The following is an 18,492-nucleotide window of genomic DNA, read 5'->3' as shown; positions in this document are numbered from 1 at the left end:
CTTAACCAGCTGAGCCACCCAGGCACCCCTTTAACATGCCATTAAAGGACTGACCGTGTGTTCCTAATTGAAGCAGGGTGAAGTGTGCATGGGGGTGCATTATACCATGCTTTTGTGCATGTTTGAACTTTTCTGTTAATAAACAAGTTGGGTTTTTTTTTTATTTTTTTATTCTTTAAAAAGTTTAAATATTTTGAGAGAGAGACAGAGAGAGTGAACAGGGGAGAGGCAGAGAGAGAGGGAGAGAGAGAATCCCAAGGAGACTCTCTGCTGTCAGCATGGAGCCTGACACGGGGCTCATACTCACGAACCGTGAGGTCATGACCTGAGCTGAAACCAACAGTCAGACACTCAACCGAGTGAACCACCCAGGCACCCCGATTTTTTTAATGCTCTTAATCACTGTGTTCCTGTAGAAGGAGAGGCTGTACAGCTTCTCAATAATACGTGTCCCTAGAACACATTTTGAGATCCCAAGTTATTAAAGGTCAGCGCTGGAGTCACACTTCAATGTATATTGTCAAGACGTGACCACCTCAACCTTCAGACCATCTGCCCCAACACGGGATGTTAAATGAAGTGTGTTCTGAGCTCCCGGCCCCAGCCCGTCTCCTCTCTCTCGACAAAGTGCAAGTTCTGCCCTGCTTTCCTGGGGTTGTTCCCCCAGGGCATTATCTCAGTTGAGCTCTGGCCTTTATCATCCAGAGGGACATTCCTGTACTCATCTGAGGTCATGGGCTTCAGAAATGAAGATGCATGCCCGCACGGCCCATACCACCCCTAAGACCCCATCTGGGGCCTCCTTAGGTCTTTTCCTGGCAGATGGCTACTTCTCAGAGTCCCATTCATGAGGCTCTTTCACCTTCAGATAGATCCACAAAGCCCAGGGTTTGGAAGGTTGATTGGCAGTGCTGAGGATGGGACTGGAACCAAAGTAGGCCACACAGGTTGAAAATAAACACTTTATGTAAAGACATCCTTTAAGGTGGGTGGAGTTCCCATCATGGCCACTTCCGGAATTACTGCCCCAACCCAAGGTCAATGTGAGTAAGGGCCAGGGAGGAGACCCATAAGGGGCACCCAGGAAGCAAACTGACAGATGGGGTCTAAAAGCAATGGAGAACGTGGAAGGGTCGGGCTGGGGTGGAGACAAGATGGCCCCCAGCTCATCCTGCTTGTCCTAGAGTCAAGGTGCTAAATTCCTGGCTCCATCGAAGCACAAGGTCCTCACTTTTGGCCTGGCTCAAGAGACTGTAAGTCTCGTTCTGCAGACATCTCATACGGGACACCTACACAGGGATTGGGTACACACAGTCTGTGTCACAGACCCTGGAGACAGAGGTGTGGGGGAAGGGACGTGTCAGAAGTACCAGAGGCGAGTGGGCCCGAGTGCAGGGCAGTAGAAGGAAGGAGGAAACAGATGTGGGTTTTTTTAGGCTGCAAGAGACACCAAGTAGCCCAACCCCCTCCTTTAAGAAGCGAGGAGACTGAAGAGGGAGGAGGAAGTGACTTATTCCAGACTCCTTGGTGAGTAAGAGCGGGAGGCAAGACCGAGACCTCAACAGCCAATGCCCAACCCGGCTAGGGATTCTTGCTGGGGTGCCCGCTGGGCCCTCACCTCTCACTTGCAGCATCCCTTCTGGACCCCTCTGGCCTGGGAAGGCCTCGGAGGAGTGGGAGAGAGAGCTCTGACGCAGGCCTCTGCCCAGAGACGCAAACAGGGAGCTGTTCTGATACCTGCTGCTTGGAGCAGGGGTGGGGGGGGTGCTCAGAATAGACCCCTCTGTGATGACCGATCGAGGAGCTGATGGGAGAAGGGGGTGCACGGGGTGAGGGGCTCACCTTCCGATCCCGGCTTCTCATCAGGCACTGTTGGCTTTTGAAGGCGCAGTAGTTTGGATACTGCACATAGTCTGTGTCACAAATCTAAGCCAGGAGCCGGGAATGGGGAGGCGGGGAGACATGAGAAGACTTCTAGGACACCAGCCCTCCGGCGAATGCCCAAAATGGCAGAACCAGGGCCAGGGGTATCGCCCTCGAGAACCATACCTTCCACACCAGAGGGGCCCCCCTCTCTGAGGACTAGGCCTCTGTCCCCTCTGCTCTTCCTGCCCCACCCTCAGTCACATTTGGGTGCTGAAAAGATGCCAGGACCAGAGAATAAGTGGCCGCCCTGCTAGTCAGCTTGCTGGGAAAATGGCTGGGGAATGGGGAAGGGGGGAGGGGACCCGATTCGTGGTCCAATCTCAGGGAGCCTTCTAGTGATGGTTAAGTGAGGTAGAGGGTAGAAGAATCATGTGTGACTTTGGGTGAATCACCTTCCTCAGTGGATCTCGCCTGCCCATTTTTACATAAACCCAGGGGAGGAGCAGGGATGGTCTCTGAGAACCTTTTCAGAGCTGGGGGCACAGGAATAAGAGCTAGGCAGGGGCCTCCCAGCTCAGCTACCAGCCCTTTCTTACGGTGTTCTGGTCATTTCCTTGCCTTGATTTTTCCTACTAAACCACAGGAAGGGGGGACCTGGCTGTCAGTTCCACCAAGGAGGTAACTTCGGGGAGAGGGGGAGCAAACTTGATTCCACTGACCAGGGAAAGCACTAGAACCTCAGGGAAGGAGGCTGTCAGACTGAAGCAGGGAAACACTGGGTCACAGGTCAGTGACACCTCAGCCACCACCTAGTCCTTTGTTGTAGAGGGGAGTATAACTTTGAGCCGGTGTGGGAAGTGACTTGACCAAAGCCCCAGGCAGAGCTGGGAGCAGATCCCCTGCGTCCTGCCTTCCTGTGCTCTCCCACCCCTCCACCTTTCTGACTCCTACTCCTTTGACCAACACAATCCCGCTCTCTTTTTTGGAGGTGGGGGAGGCAGGGGTGGGTGGGAGGGCGTCTACTGGTTCCCCGAAGCCAGAGGCCTAGCCCCTTTGCACATCCTAGGGCTACTTAGAGCAAGGAACTGGAAGGAACTGGGATAAGTGGGATGGAGTTGAGCTTTGGGGAAAGGCTCTGACCTTGGTGGGGAAATCCCCATCCTGGAAGCTAAGGAACTCAGTCTGGAGCCAGCCGGACACTCGAATATCTTCGCAGCCCTTTGTGGCTAACCGGGCACACCAGAAGTCCATGCGGAGCCCGCCGTACACATCCAGCCCGTAAAAGCGGCCTGATGTTAGGGTCCCTACCTGCGGCACAGGGGACAGGGGAGAGGTGCGCGCCCCTGCCCAGCCCCGGCAGCCCTCCCTTCCCCGCTGCCCAGTCCTGCCCGGAGCCTGAGGCCTCCCCCACTGCAGGCTGCCCGGCAGGGTACCTGGGTACCGATGGACATGCTCTGGGCTATGAGCAAGGGGCTGATGAAGGGGGTTTTGTGGGAGCTGTCACACAGCTGCCGCTGCAGGACGGCTTCTGACTGGCACTGTTCCAGCTTCAGGGAACAGAAGTCACAGAGGGTGCAGGAGGCTGAGTGTCGCCGCCCAAGGCTGTCGCAGACCTGGGGTGGGAGGGTGGTTGACAGACTGAGGCCGAGACCCTTCCAGCTCCGCAATGCTGTCCCCGCAGAACCTCTTCGCGTTCAGGCTCTTGCAAAGGCTTCTCTGGCTTTTCTCCCTCCCCCCTCCCCGAGGGCTCCTCCAGGACCTCTCCTCAGCTCTCTGTCTCTTCACCCTCTTCCCGGATGATGTGTCTACGCCCAGGTAATCTTCACCTTTCTGCAGTCAACACCGAAATCTTCAGCGTCAGCTCTGATCTCCCTCCTGAGCCCCTAATTCTCATTGCCACATGCCTGACAGATGTCTACCACCGGGTGACTTACAATCACTCCCAACTTAGAGTCTCTGAAAAGGACTCCTGCCCTTCCCTTTCTCGCCCTCTCTCTGCTAATGATAATGCTAATATTTAGTCGACACAGGGCTAGGCACCATGGCCCTAAGCTCTGTCCCCTCCTTTAGCTTTCATCAGAGTCCTGTTCTAGCCTAAGTACTAGTGATATATCTCCATTTGACTGATGAGAAAACGGACTCAGTGAGGCTGAGTAATCCACTCAGAACCAGGTATCTAATAGATAGTGGAGCTCTGTCCCAGCTAACTCCGAAACCCACACTCTACTCAGGAAACTAGGTCCCGAACCTCCAAGTTCTTGGAAGAACTTATTCAGAGTGGAGCCACCTGTCTCCTAGCTGGTGTCTGTGTCTTGGTTGGGCTTTCTGAATGTTCTCAGGGGGGTCTTGCTAACCAGCATGTAAGGTCCTGCCACCCTGGGTACATGCGTCACAGTGCACAGAATCTCTCACATCACCTTATTTACTCCTCACGCAGCACTCCCTTAGAGCATCACCATGGCTCTAACTGAACAGCGTTACTGGGTTAGCTTTTCTTACCAAATTAAATACAAATGCTTCAGACTGCCCTTTGAGATTTTTCACCTTACGACCCTTTCTATCTCTCTGACTCTATCTTCTGCCACTCTGCTCCAGGTAAAATGGGCTCCTTACTGTTCCCTTAACCAAACCCTGATATCCAGGGACTTCTCCTCGACTCCTGAACTTCCTACACTCAAGGGAAAAAAAAGTCTCTTTCTCCAACACCTGCCATACACTTCTTTTATAATCTTTATATAATTTTTTTAATGTTTTTATTTATTTTTGAGATAGAGATAGAGACAGCATGAGCAGGGGAGGGTCAGAGAGAGAGGGAGATACAGAATCTGAAACAGGCTCCAGGCTCTGAGCTAGCTGTCAGCACAGAGCCCGATGCAGGGCTTGAACCCACGAACCGTGAGATCATGACCTGAGCTGAAGTCAGATGCTTAATCAACTGAGCCACCCAGGTGCCCCTAAATTTTTTTTTTATAAATAAATTTTTACTTTACTGAATCCGTCATGGGTCCTGGACCGCTTAAGGGCAGGAGCCATATGTTCAGTCATGGTCTCTCAGACCTTTGTGCCTACCATTCCCTCTAGCAGGAACCTCTACCAAGCCCCTTATTTTGCCTGCTTACCTTCTTTTATTTTCAAGTCTCCTGTTTGAACATCAGTTCTAAGAATTCTCTGATCTTCCCAAACATGGACCGTGAGGCCCCCAGTTGGCTGCCTATGCACTGTGTACTTATCCATGGCTGCCTTTATCCCTCACACTGTTCTGCCCGCCTCCTCCTCTGTGTCTCCCACTAGATTCTAAGAAGACTGGGTTTAGTTTACTCACCACCACCATCTCAAGTACCTAGTACAGAATTGGTACACTGTACTCAAAACTCAATTATTTGTTCAACAAATGGATGAATGGATGGATGGCATGCCCACTCTGAACAAAGGTTTGCTAACTCATCTTTGAAAACCTACAGGATGTCTTCCTGGGAATGGGGCTCGCTTGATGCTGAGTCCACACTGAGACTGGGATCTTTCCACACATCCTTGGAATGGGTTCTATCACTCCTCTGGAAAGGGGAGCTACATCGAAGGCAAAGCCAAGTATTCAAGATGGTGAACTAGATCAGGAGATGACTCAAGCCTAACAACTCAAGAGAGCTGAAGAATGAACTCCAGACTGGAATGGATTTCAGACTACATCTTGAGCCTTCTTCTTTTTTTTTTTTAAAGTAGGCTTCGCACCCAGCATGGAACCCAGTGCGAGGCTTGAACTCATGACCCACAGATCAAGACGGGACCTGAGATCAAGAGTCAGATATTTAACCAAGTGAGCCACCCAAGTGCCCTGCTGAGCCTTCTTCCTTTAGGGTGAACTGGAGATGGCCTTCCAAGGATTCTCTCCATATGAGAATCCAATGATGCCTGTGCTTCCTGGATCCCTGCCTTTTCCCCACTCTCAAGGCCCAGTCCAGTGTCAGGCCCAGAGGATGGTAGATGAGCATGTATCCATTAAACAGCGTAGCGGGCATACCGGCTTCCCGAAACCAAGGATCTCCTCCTCTATGTACTGCCAGGCCTTGGCTGTGGGGGTTATGGTACAGGTGTTCTCCACAATCGAATAGCACAGCACCAGCATGGCCTCTATGTGAGGCATCTGCAGGAGGCTGCAAGAAGACAGCACCGGCTGGTGGGGATGGGCCAGGGGGCTGGCGCAGAAAGCCACATCCACTCTTCCCCCCTCCCCTTGGTGTCTGGTCTTAGTCACACGCATTGAGCATGCTGGCGGGGCTTTAGAGGTCTCCAGACCAACTGCCTCCTTTTGAAAATGAGGAACTGAGGTCCTGAAAGGGGAAGTAATCTTCCTCAAAGTTGCAGTGTTAATCAGAGGCAGAGACAAGATCAGACCCAGAGCCTGGTAGCTCCGGGTACAAGAGCTACATCGTGGAGGGAATGGGCATTTAGGGTAGCGCTTAAGCCAATGACTGGCGACCGAACAGGTAGGGCAGACAGTTGCTAGGTGCGCCAGCAGCGGAAGCTGGCCTTAGTGGGCCTTGAAAGCTGAAGCCAAGGAATGGGAGCTTCTCCTTCCCGTAAAAGGCAGCAAGGAGGGTAGGGCTGGTGGGGGGAGTCAGAACCATCCGCACCTGTCGTGGGTTGGCTTTCTCCAGATGGGTTCTTCATCATACAGGTCATTCATTTCATCCATTTCCTGGGCTGACCGAATGAGCTCCTGGATGTTCTCCATGATCATAGGCGTGGACTCCACCTCCCGCACCCGGGGAGTGAAGGAGAAAGGGTTGGAAGACACAAATGCAGACTGGAACTTGAGCCCTGGGTCTGCCTGCAGCCCAGTCACGGACTCCAGCCCCTCCTCTGCGCCCTGGCCTTCCTCCTGCTTTCCCTCCTCGTCCAGCTGTTCCTCTTGCGCTTCTTGCTCTTGCCCTTCCTCCTGTTTGTGTTCTTGCCCTTCCTCCTGCTTGTGTCCTTGCCCTTGCTCGTGCTTGCGCTCGGAGCCCTGCTCCTGGCCCCCCAGGGACAGGGAGGACTGCATCAGCTCCTCCACGTTGTTGTTGAGCCTCTCCGGCCAGGGCTGGAAGGCCTGTCGTTCCGTGGCTGCAGCGGGGGTTGGAGGGACCAAGAAAGAGAACGGAAAGGAACAGTCAGGCTTCTGGCCCCTGAGTGTCTTGGTTACAGAGGGACGCACACAAACACAAAGGCACAGGAAAGCGGCCCAAATCAACACCTATTCCCACCGTACAGAATGCAAAACATGGGGAACACAAACATCAAAATAAAGGAATGATTAGCACGGCGATTGCGGGGTCTCCTTCCCAACTCCCTCACAAGTGCTCCTCTTCCCTAACTCCCGCCTCAAATCCCACCTCTGTCCCTCTCACTGAGGAAACACCAAAGATTCTGAACAGCGAGCAGCTAATCCTTTCGAGAGTGAAGATGTTAGTATATGAAAGCCCCGTTTGACAATAAACTATTTGTAAAAAAAAAAAAAAAGGGCACTTGTGATGAGCACTGGGTGTTATATGTAAGTGATGAATTACTAAACTCTATTCCTGAAACCAAGTGTTAACTAACTAGAATTTAAATAAAAACTTGAAAAAGGGAAAAGAAAGAAAGAAAGAAAGCCCCAGAGGACTCCCATATGCAGGAATGTTTGGGATGAATTAGGAAACGTGAGTTTTTCCTAGAATTGTAAGTAATGTCAGAAGATGCTCTGGGGCAGGAAAGCCCCAAGATGCATTCATAAAGCGCAGGCTTCCCCCCTTATGTAAATAGCTGCCTGCGGGGGGGCCCCCCCCCCACCCTGCCCCACATCCTTCCCCATTCCCTACCACGGATGCCTTAACGCCGGGACTCTGGGATTTGTGGAAGGGCTTGCTGGTAGCCTCCCAGGGGCTGGGAGGGTCTCACCTGTGACGTGAGATGAGAGGGGGGAGGTCATCGTGGTGGGTGGGACTTCAGAGGAAGTGTCAATCTCCTTGAGAGTGTTGGGTGAGAGGATTGAGACTGGCTGGGAGCACCGGACTCTCTGCAAGAAGAGAAGGACAGTGGGCATGCCTTTCCCAGAGGGCAGACTTCTACTCCCACGTGCGCCTCAGTCCTCTTCCGGCATGTGTCCTCGCTCACGGTTGCTGGGCAAGGATGAAGGGGTATGGTCCCCGGTGGAACCCTCTAGACCTGAGAATGGGTTCCCCTGTGAGAGAAGACTCTGTGTCTGGGCCACACCTCTGCCTTCACTCTGGCGTTTGACTTGTATGAAATCACTCAAGCGTTGGGAGAAAAGGGCGGCCTTGTCTCTCGGCCTCTTGCCTACTTTTGGTAAGATTATTCCCCAAATCCGAAAGCCCAAGACGAGACCCTATTCGCAGGTAATCTGAGTACATGATTGACAAAGAGGCAGGGAGAGAGGATCTAAGGGTGGCCCCCTTGGAGCCAGCCTTCCTCAGCTCCGCACCCCCTCCACCTCTACGACCGTCTTAGGACACCAGACCCAGCTTCCGTCTGGGGCCTCACCTTGGCGTAGTAGACGTGGTTGGAGCAACGGTACTGAGTGAATTGGCAGAAGGACTCAAACCAGGAGGCATAAGGGAGGTCGGAGCAGACAGCGCCTGAGAATGGGCGGGGGGTGCAGAAGGTGAACACACCAGGGGGGCTCCCCCGGGGCGGGCGGAGGGCTCCTGGGGTCTGCGGAGCGGCGAATCCGGCCTGGGGGTGAGGTGCAGCCCACGCCGGGGAGGTGGCCCACGCCTCCGTCCCTCACCGTCCCTCACCGTCCCTCACCGTCCCTCACCGTCGGGCACCAAGCCGTGATTTTCGTACTGGTCCAGCTGGACGAGGGTGGGGTTGCGGCAGCCGTGCGTTGCCCGGAGCCGGCACGTAGTCTCTGCCTTCCAGGTGGGGGTCAGCAGTGCAAAGAAGCGTTCGTATTCGGTGGCAGAGAGGGGGCTGCCTGGAGTGGAGGCGGAAACGGATTCCTGGGTTGGGGCACAAGTCGGAAGCAGGAGCAGCGCTGCGGGGCACGGAAACAGACACTTGGATGGACCGAACCCCAAAACCCGCGCAGGCCCCTGGACGGACCGAACGGCAAGAGGGGCCCCGTGGGAATCAGAAACTGGGGGACGTCTGGCCGGCGGTCTCAGCCCGGCGATCAGGGTGAGGAGACTTCGGGGGCAGAGGCTAAGGTCTGACCCCAGAACCTAGGGAGCAAAGACAACGCGACCACCCAGAGAAAGCGGTTCAAAACCCTGTAGCGAGAGCTCCCGTGCGCAGAGCCTCTCACCCTTCAGGAGTGAGAGAAGGAAGCGAGCGGGTAGCTTCCTCATGGCCCCAGTCGATCCGCCCGCGTTTCCCAGACCAAAGCGGCCTCTAACGGGCCAAGCCGGAGACAGCCGGCGGGCGCTGGCTCCCCGACCCGGAGGGAGGTGCCGCCCACACGTCACAAAGGGCTGGGGGCGGGGCCTCGGAAACCGACGCGCGCCCCGGGGTTCACCGCGCCCGGGCGGCCGGGGTGGATGGGTCCTCACGTGTGTCCTATTCCACCTCGGGAGGATGAGGCTGGCAAAAGCTGTCATAGACTCAGTGCCTTCGATGGAGGAGGGCGTGTGTTGTTCTTTATATGTGCTCCCTTAGTTCATTCCCAAGGTCATCCCATAGAGTGGATACTGTTATCCCTGTATTGCAGGTGGCGAAACCGGGGTTTGGAGCGGCCTAGATGTGAATGAGGCGGCGTTCTGGGGCAGCCAGGGACGGACTGTACAAGACAGAGTCAGGGCCTACCTGCGTGGGAACTAAAGAGGGAGCCTTAAGGTAAGAAATGAGCCCCAAGGGGAAGCAGGCAGGTTCAGGTAAGGAGGTAGGTGCTCGGGCGCCAGGATGGTTCAGTCTAAGGAAGCAGTTTCCCAGTGGCAAGTGAGCGAGATGATCCAACGGCATACGGGAAAAGTGTTTTCCTGTTTCGTGTTTAAAGCAAGAAACCAAGCTAATAGTATAGTAGTGCATGCATAAAACACCAATACACGTTTATTGGAAATCAAATGAAAGATGTTTTACGGAGAAAAGATGCAGAATTTGTAAAAGTTTTGGAAAACCCTGCTCTGAGGCACAGCCCCCAGCCAGCTTTGTCCTTCCCAAGTTGAGAAGTTGTGGATTCTGGGGCTGAGGTACCACTTCGGGTTCCAGGGCTTGTTCTACTTTTGGCATGTCATCCTCCCACCTCTAATCCAACCCAGAGGATGCAAAAAAAAAAAAAAAAAAAAGCTTAATTAGCACAGGTACTAAAATAGTGTCTACAATAAACACAGCAGGCCAACACGGATAGCTTTTATTCACCTACTCAAATTCCTTTACATGTGAGTGACCTGCATCCCACCTTGGCCCCTCTCCCATTCACGAGGCCGGGACGAGCCCTGTTGGCACAGAGCAAGGGGTGCCCCTTCAACTAAGGCCACTGCCCGGATGCTCTGGGGGAGGCCCTACCATGGAAAAAGCAGGAAGGGAACAAAGAGAGCTCATCACACCATGGCCCCCTACAGGGGCAGGGGATCAGGGGGGCCGGGGGTGCCCCCATGCTACTGCCCCAAGTCCTTCAATACAAAGCAAGGGGAGTAAAGAGGACCATCCCTTGGAAATACAGCACCAACCTCGGCATGGAGGCAAAGGGCAGTGGGCAGGACCGCGTCCCTCTGAGGGGGGCGGGCTGAGTGAGAGCACAGACGGTCCACGGCTGCGGCACCCCTCCCGGCCAGGGTTAGGATGCAGCCTCAGCACCAGGAGTGGGGAGAGGGGAGGAGGAGGGATGACACCACCACGCCGTGCGCTCTCCCTGGGCCCCCGGGGCCCCCAGCACAAGCTTTCCTCTCCCCACTAGCCCGGGGCCGGGGACGTGGAAGAAACTGTGTGGGAATCCAAAGCCCTTATCTATTTCTTCTTCCGTTCCTGGGAGCAGCGTGGGCAGAACCTGAAAGGAACGTGACAGAGAGGCGGACAGAGACAGTGAGTGGAAAGGGGAGCGCCCTCCGCACGCAGCTCCTCGGCAGGCAGCCCAGCGCCCAGCGCCCAGCGCGACTCTCTCACTCACCATTTCCCCCGAGGCTTGGTTGTCAGCCCCACACAGGCAAAGTGGAACCACTCGATGGAACACTGAAAAGGAGGAAGGTGGAAGCAGCAGCAGTCAGGGGCCAGGGTAGCGCAGAGCAAAGAAAAGAAGCTTCCTCCACAGATTAACGAGAACAGTGTTCCCGCATTCCGCCCCTCTGGAGAAATCTTGGTGGTCTGAGGCCAACGAACTCCACCTTCCTCTTACCCCGGAGTCCCACCATTCAACCATTTCTGCCCCTCTTGAACCCACTCCCTCATGGCCCCCGGAACCCCATCTGGAGGCAAAACGGTTGGTTCTCACATCAGGGTTGTCACAGCCAATCATCTCTCCGTAGGAGACCTGGTGACAAAGGCAATAGGTGGGTTCGTTGGGATCCACAGGCATATCCAACACATCAGAGGGGTGGACACTGCCAAAGGTCACTGAGGGCATCCCATACTCAGGACTTCTGCGTGCCAAGAGGAAGAGAACGTGTCATCTGCGGGAAGGGAAGCCACACAGGTGGTAGAAAGACATCGTGATGGGGCAAGGCATTCGTGGCTTCCCTCCTCTCTCGAGCAGATCCCACAACGATAAGGAAAAGCTACTGGCACAGAAGATGGAGAAAGTGGCACGGGGCAGCGTGGGGCATGAGCGCGGCGGAGAGAAAACTATGCCACTTGGCAAAGTGCTCCCTTAAACACTCACGTGCGCACAAGTTTTAACTTCTTCTGGGCAGCCTTGGGAGCTTCCTCATCTGAGTTCTTCCCTTTGGAACGAGCACGGGCAGCTTTCTTCTCCTTCTGAGTCCGGCCTTCTAGGAAAGAGGGGGGGACGCCAGAAGGCAGGGAGATAGAAAGATGGGTTAACTCTTCCTTCCTCCACCTGCTTCCAAGCTGCTGCCCCTCCCTGGTAGCTGGAGAGGGGCCTCTTCTCCCTCTGAATCTTCGCCCACCTCGCAAGCCCCGCCCCCCTCCTCACTCTTTTTGCCTTTGCTAGAAGAGCTGTCATAGTCACTTGACTCAATCTGCTTCTCCTTCAAATCAGCCTCAAAACGGGCCAGGTCTGTGTCCAGTCGCCGAATGTGTTTGTCCACCTGGGCGGAAGGAAGGAAAAGAGAGGGGTACGAGGGTGGCTCCAGTAAAAGACAGTAAAGTTAAGGCGGATTCTCTGTATCTCCCAGACCCAAAGCAGATCCCAATATGGCCGGAGGAGGGGTCCAGGACCCCAAGGATTAGACGGGAGGTAAGTGGGGAGCTGTGAACAGGGCCATACCATCTCATAGGTCTGCATGGCAAGCTGCACCTTGTCGTCACCAAATTCCTTGCACTTGCCATAGGCTTCCTGGATCTGTTTGAGAAGGGCCAGTTTTTCCTCGGAGCTCAGGCTGCGGGCGCTACTCATATACTCAGTGGCCAACTTGTCAATTTCAGCCTTGAGGTCTACAACAGAGACAGAGGCCCGGTCACGATGGCCCCTGGGTGGCTGGGTGAGACGCGCTTCTTCCTCTCGCTTCTTGGACCTTTTCCATGGACCATCATAACCTTCGAACTAAAATGCCCTGAAAGTTCACAGGTACTGTGCCCTTTACTCAAGCAATGCAACATATTGACAGCGTTTGCGTTATGGGCGCCTTCAGGTGCTGAAAGCCTTGCTGGCACAGGTGGAACTTAAATGACTGAAACGTAAGGAGGCGGGGGGCCTCTGCACACCACACTAACACAGAAGTGTATTTTGGTTGCTGTCCGAAGGTGCTGCTTTGCAGGGCTTGCTGCTTCTCAAGCCATGCGTTTGGTCTCACAGCCTCCTGATTCCTTGACTCAAAAACATTCCATAACAGCTCTGAGCGCATACGGACCCGGCTGGGTCATCTGCTGCTGCAGGCTTCCAGGTCTGTACAGCTGTGACTCATCATTTCAAACTAGGCCCTAGTTCATTTATGTAACAGTTCTTCTACCCTATTTTGCTCACCAACCTGTTTGTATCTTCGTCTTTTTTTTTTTTTTTTTCCTGTTTGTTCACCTTCGACTTTGCTCCAAACATTTTCATATTGGAAGGCTGGTGATGTCCCAAGACTCTGAGAGTGTAGATACTGCCTAATATTGCCTGATATTACTACCACTACTGCCTAATATTTGGTAAGGCTCATGGAACATGTCTATGAAAAGAGACCAAAGAATAACTGTAACATGGCGTGGCAGCAGACACGTGGCGGGACCTCTGTACACACTGTGTTGGTACCCCATTCCGTCTGAGGCCTTTGGAGGAAGCTGAAAATGCAGGTAGGTCGATAACCTCCAACTGCCCTTCTGTGCATGAACTCAAGAGTTGGAACCGAGTTACAAAGGATGCAAAGCTGGTTCTGAGCATTTGGCAGGCAGTTCTCAGGGGTCTGCATCCGGGATTTTAGAGGACGTTCACCTTTTCGTGAGTAAACTTACCCAGCGTAACTGAAACCACAGCTCTGGGTATTCTAACACCCGCTTGTCACATCTTTGAGCATGGCTACATACGGATGGAAGATAAGACCTACATATCCTTCAGCAGGTATGGGGGATGGCTCCAACGAGGGGGACATCTTTGACCTTGAAGAGACCAATCTGGCCACTGTAGAGTAGCCTCAGGCTCCAAGCGAATGCCTCAATGCAGCCAAGCTTGCTCAACATCCAAGGTAGGCCACAGATCATATCTACTGCTTCTGTAAGGCTGAAGAATACAGTGTAGAGATCCTGATGTTAATTGCTGCTTTTCCTTTTTTTCCTTTCACTCTTTCTTTCGGTTTAAGAACATGACTTGCGGTCTGCAGCCACAATGAATTTTTTTGATAGTAACATTATCAATCCACTGGAGCAGAAACATCCTAATCTTCTGATAGTCTTCCTATAGACATATTGAACATAGAGAACAGAAATGACTCTAGAGTTGCCTTCTTTCTGAATTCTTCTTGCAGATATAAAGAGCATGGCATCTTTGAATTCTTGAGGCATTGTCACAATCCTCTATTTACTACGAAAAGCTGATACAGAAATGCAGATCATCATTGCTCTCCTTTTAAGAATTTCAAGAGAGGGAAAGAGAGAAGCCACCGTTCTTCAGATCAGATCAGATCAGATGATATGGTGACACCAAAGAGAAAAAGAAATGATCATCCACACTCATTATACACACAAACCCCTCACTCTGTACATACCCTCTGTTCTTTGGTCCAGGTCCCTCATGAGCTGAAAGTTTCTCTGCAGTTCAAAGGGGAGGTTTTCGATACCTACGGAGAAGAGGCGGCACTGAGAATCACTGAACTTCAGAGGCCTAACAGGTGTTTTCAAAGTACACGTCCAAAAGGGATGCAGTTTTCCCTTCTTGGAACCACTGGATTTATCTGGAACACCACTCATCATTCCTTTCTCAGAGGAAGCTGTGTCTGTCTCCACAGCCCCCTCGGCACAGCTTTCCTACCTTTGCTCCTTCAAGGACTTTACTCTAAAAATCAACCCCTCCCTTTTCTTGATTTTCAATCTTTGCCTCCAGGCTCCTTGCCCTTAACCCAAATGCCCTCCTGGTATCCTCCGGCACTCCTCACACACATACTTCCACTCTCCAGAGAGTAGTCAGAATGTTCTCTTAGAAAATTAAATCTCATCAAGTCAACTCCTGCTTTAAAACCATCTGGTGACTTCCTAACACACAATTCCTGTTCCCAATTTTGCACTTTCTGCCCCATGCTTGTCTTACGCCAGCCTGAACTCATGTCAGTCTCCCTTTGTCTGATCTAACTGGACTGGCCTTCTCCGAGTGCCCCCGACTTGCCAGCGCTTGTCTTGCTACCCAGCTTTCCACTTCCTGCTTTCTCTGCCTGGAATGCACTGCTTGAGGTTCTTCATCCCACCTCCACCATACCACTTGGCCTACCAAACCCCTCTTCGTTCTTCAAAACTCAGCCCAACCCAGCTTTCTCCAGGCTCCAAGTGCCCTGGGTTATGCTCTCAAGTTATTTTATCTCTACCCTTCTTTGCATTTATCCAACTGCAATGAATAATTAATTGTGCAATCAGTTGTTTGGTATCTATCTCCCCAGCCTTCCAGAAGGGTTAGACGTGTCTCTCTTCTCTCATTTTGCTATGGCTTGCATACAGAGGGTCTTCCAAAAATACTTGAATAAATGTATCTATACTTAAGTCCCTCCACAGAAGAAAAATCTCTTCCCGTGACTCCATTTCAAACTTCTAAGATGCCTCCACTGCTTTAACCTATAACCTCAGGTCTGCTGCCACCAGTTTATGGATATTACTTTGAGTCACCAATGACTTACCAAATCAAATGATCTGTTATTAGTCCTATCTTAAAAATTTTGTCTGCAACAGATGGCACATCTTCTTGCTTTCAGTAACTTTCTTCTTCTTAGGATTCCAAATCTCATCATATACTTTCTGATAATCCCAATAGTGATGGTTTCTTTAGCCTGTCCCTTTAATGTTAATGTTTTCTTGAGATTATATTTCAGTCCTCTCGTTTTCTCACTTTACTTGTATCCCCTGAATGATCTCATTCACTCATACAATTACCGTGCCTATGCTTAAGTCTAAACTGAATTAAGTATATTGCTGATGGTATCCTATCTACCTTACTTCCCAAGCCTGAGATCAACGGGTCACCTTAGATTCTTCTTTCTCTCTCAACTACTCATTCAGTCAGTGCTGTCCTTTTTGCTTCTAAATATTTCTGTCACACTCTGAGACCTGACCTTATCATACCTCAGTTATCTTCCTTTATGAAATCACTTTACTTAAGAAAATCTGTTGGTTCTTCACTATCTAAAGTGGAAACCTCTTAGCTTGGCTTAAAAGACCTTGCAAGATCCAGCCCCAGCCTCTTTTTCTAGCCTCACTTCCGAATCTTCCACCGTAGAGTCCTATATATCAAACACGCTGACTTCACTTTACCCTGACCTGCCACAGAGCCATCATAATACCTTTGCTGATGCTTTTCCCAACCAGCAATTTCCTTTCTCTCTCCACACTGGCGAATAAACACTCAGTCCTCAAAACTCTATTCAAATATCACATCCAGAGTAAAGCTGTACCTACATCCCCAGGTAATCAGCCCTTCGTTCTCCAGTGCTACCAAGTCCATCCTTTTGATGTATTTCTATTATTTCACTTGTCACATTGCTTTGTAATCATTAGCAGAATCTGTTATGAGCACTTGAGGGCAGGGACTTTGTCTTATTCATTTTGTTAGCTGCCTTCATGTCTGACCCCGAGCAGGGCCTCAATAAATGAATGAATGAATGAACAACTCCCAACACTAAGGCAAATGTAAGCGCATCGGGGTGACAGACAGGCTTTGTGAAGGGGTGGGTTACACAAATGGCATAAACATACCACCAGATTTCTATTTGAAAGGAACTGGATCTTTACTCCAGGAAGAGAAACGTTCCAGTTTATCACCTGATAGTGGTCACTCATAGCCCCCTATCCCCAGGAGAGAACGCCTCGAAGAACTGAGCGGAGTAGCTGCGAGCAGGTCTTTGTCGCCGCTCCAAATGGCAGTGGGTGATATGCTAACACAATCGATTCTGACCGATTCGGGGTAAAAAAATATATATATATAATATATGTTACATATAATATATATTATATATATATATGAATATAAATATATACATATCCTGAGGCTGGAGACCCTAGAGTTGGGGTCGGCAAATATCTTCCCAGCCCTGCCCATTAGCCCTTCAAGAGCCATCCCCTCGGCCCTACCGCGCAGCCCCTCCCTCGTCTACACCCAAAAGCCAGGCCTCGACCCTGCTGCCCCGCCCCCTCTTTCTTCACACCGTTCAATACATTCTCTCACGGAACCCCTTCACAGTTGTGACTTTCTGACCACCGGGACTTCGGGGCCGTACAGCTCCTCCGTCTCGATCCCCCCCACCACCACTCTATGACCCCTGACCCCCTCCTCCAGCCTGCTCTTACTGTCCAGATAATGTTCCAAATACATCCCCGCAGCCATCTTGAAGCAAAACAAAGCAACTTCCGATCCGCCCCGGAAGTGACTGAAACGCAGCAGGGGCTGAAGCTATTATCCTTGGGTTGCAGCCTTTCCGCCCTTAAAAGAAGAGCTTCCGCCCTCACTAAATTATCATCTGGGACGCATCCGCCCGACGTAGAAACTTTCCCTTTTGCGTGGGTAGCCGGGGCCGCCCGTACTGAGGTGCCTAGAGGTAGCTTTAGCCCGCTTCCGCCCTTACTGAGTCCCCAGTACGCGACGGAGGCAGGCATGACGTCACTTCGGGTCGCCATTTTGCATTACCTATCAAACTTTTTTTCCCTCCAAAAAGGGGATGTGCATTAATGCGGGGGAGAAAACCCTTTTCTCTTTAGGATTGTATTCCATAAATATCCATTTTCAGGGACTGGAGACTTTTTTCCTTTTTGCCGGTTATGAATCTAGTGACCAGAGCAGGTCCCGGATGAATCGAGACTTTCTTCAAGGTAGCTAGCTTCTTAACGAAGTTGGGGAGGCATCGTTGATGTTGCGAGATTTGAACCCTTCGTCTTCCCACTCACACGAACATCAGCTCTCCTGGATTATTATTTTTTTGTATATAATCTCTACTTATAAATACAATTACACAATAAAGCTATAATTCTCCACACCTCGTCTGGGTGCCTGTCCTTTTACACTCGAATACATATACACACCCATAAAATAACATAGTACTTCTGGCCTTGCCCTCTCTTGCTTTTGTCTCTCTGCCCCCTCCACTCCTCTCCGTTCCCCCCTCTCCCCCCGTTTATTTATGATGTTAACACCATGATTTGGAAAGGATTGGAACACAGAGCTCTGTCACAACTGAGCCAGTTAGATGACAGCTGTCATCCTAGTCAGCTACAGTATAACAAGGACTCTTCATCAGGATGGAAAGCAGTCAAGTCCACGCCAGACTGCCACACTAGGAAACAACGCGAAGCCTATAACCTAATTGTGGCGTAAGATTGCGTTATGGAGATTGTCACCCCTAACTCACACATTCTTAATAATTATCAATGCCACAGAGCAGATTTGCAGCCACCTAATTTAGACCAAGCATGTGAAGAAGGGTAAGGCGAAACCTCTGGTTTACTACAGAGCAGGTTAGGATACGGCAGTTGGATCTAGTGGACAACATTCCGTCATGCCCCCGGATAAACAATTTAATCTCTGCGCCTATGTCCTTCTCTATAAAATAATAGTACCTATCTCACAGAGTTCCTGCTATGTAGGAGTGTGAGTGAATCCTTAAAAAGAGTAGATTCTGGTTCTAATTCTTGTGAAGATAGGACGGTCGGGGCATTTTCAGCGATTGGTGAGAGGGGGGAAAAAGCAATACTTAGGAAGCTAACATACACAGACATATTTTGTCAATGGGGATACATTCATTGGTGTCACACCACAGAATGAGAGATATTGGATGTCCACCCAACAAACTAGCCGAGCCGGAAACTTAAGTGGGCATGATTTCATTAACCATATAAATGCCACTAGGTGAGGAGCATAGTTCCCCAGCAGTA

General features: G+C 51.4%; 2 protein-coding genes across 7 annotated transcripts; both read right to left on the bottom strand.

The window, feature by feature from the left end:
* Positions 1-948: 948 nt before the first annotated feature.
* Positions 949-9,967, bottom strand: LOC120220465 (acrosin binding protein). Of its 2 annotated transcripts, none has more exons than XM_039217579.1 (10): positions 9,149-9,967; positions 8,660-8,878; positions 8,383-8,477; positions 7,780-7,897; positions 6,498-6,966; positions 5,885-6,017; positions 3,300-3,479; positions 3,007-3,174; positions 1,843-1,926; positions 949-1,289 (listed from the first exon to the last, which is right to left on the bottom strand). In XM_039217579.1, the coding sequence occupies exons 1-10, from the start codon at positions 9,438-9,440 to the stop codon at positions 1,167-1,169; spliced, it is 1,881 nt and encodes a 626-aa protein (XP_039073510.1). In that variant the 5' UTR covers positions 9,441-9,967; the 3' UTR covers positions 949-1,166. The 2 variants fall into 2 exon arrangements, with proteins under 2 accessions (XP_039073510.1, XP_039073511.1); XM_039217580.1 differs by having other exon boundaries at positions 8,660-8,818.
* A 207-nt stretch (positions 9,968-10,174) lies between these two features.
* Positions 10,175-16,998, bottom strand: ING4 (inhibitor of growth family member 4). Of its 5 annotated transcripts, none has more exons than XM_039217584.1 (8): positions 16,915-16,998; positions 14,136-14,207; positions 12,221-12,387; positions 11,927-12,041; positions 11,654-11,762; positions 11,267-11,414; positions 10,946-11,007; positions 10,175-10,825 (listed from the first exon to the last, which is right to left on the bottom strand). In XM_039217584.1, the coding sequence occupies exons 1-8, from the start codon at positions 16,949-16,951 to the stop codon at positions 10,786-10,788; spliced, it is 750 nt and encodes a 249-aa protein (XP_039073515.1). In that variant the 5' UTR covers positions 16,952-16,998; the 3' UTR covers positions 10,175-10,785. The 5 variants fall into 5 exon arrangements, with proteins under 5 accessions (XP_039073515.1, XP_039073518.1, XP_039073517.1 ...); XM_039217587.1 differs by having other exon boundaries at positions 11,267-11,411; XM_039217586.1 differs by having other exon boundaries at positions 11,654-11,759.
* Positions 16,999-18,492: the final 1,494 nt, after the last annotated feature.

The sequence above is a fragment of the Hyaena hyaena genome, unplaced genomic scaffold (assembly GCF_003009895.1).
Source record: "Hyaena hyaena isolate Hyena2069 unplaced genomic scaffold, ASM300989v1 scaffold_700, whole genome shotgun sequence".
Classification (NCBI taxonomy): domain Eukaryota; kingdom Metazoa; phylum Chordata; class Mammalia; order Carnivora; family Hyaenidae; genus Hyaena; species Hyaena hyaena.
The sequence above is the reverse complement of the archived record's forward strand: the minus strand, read 5'-3'. Positions and strand labels throughout refer to the sequence as shown.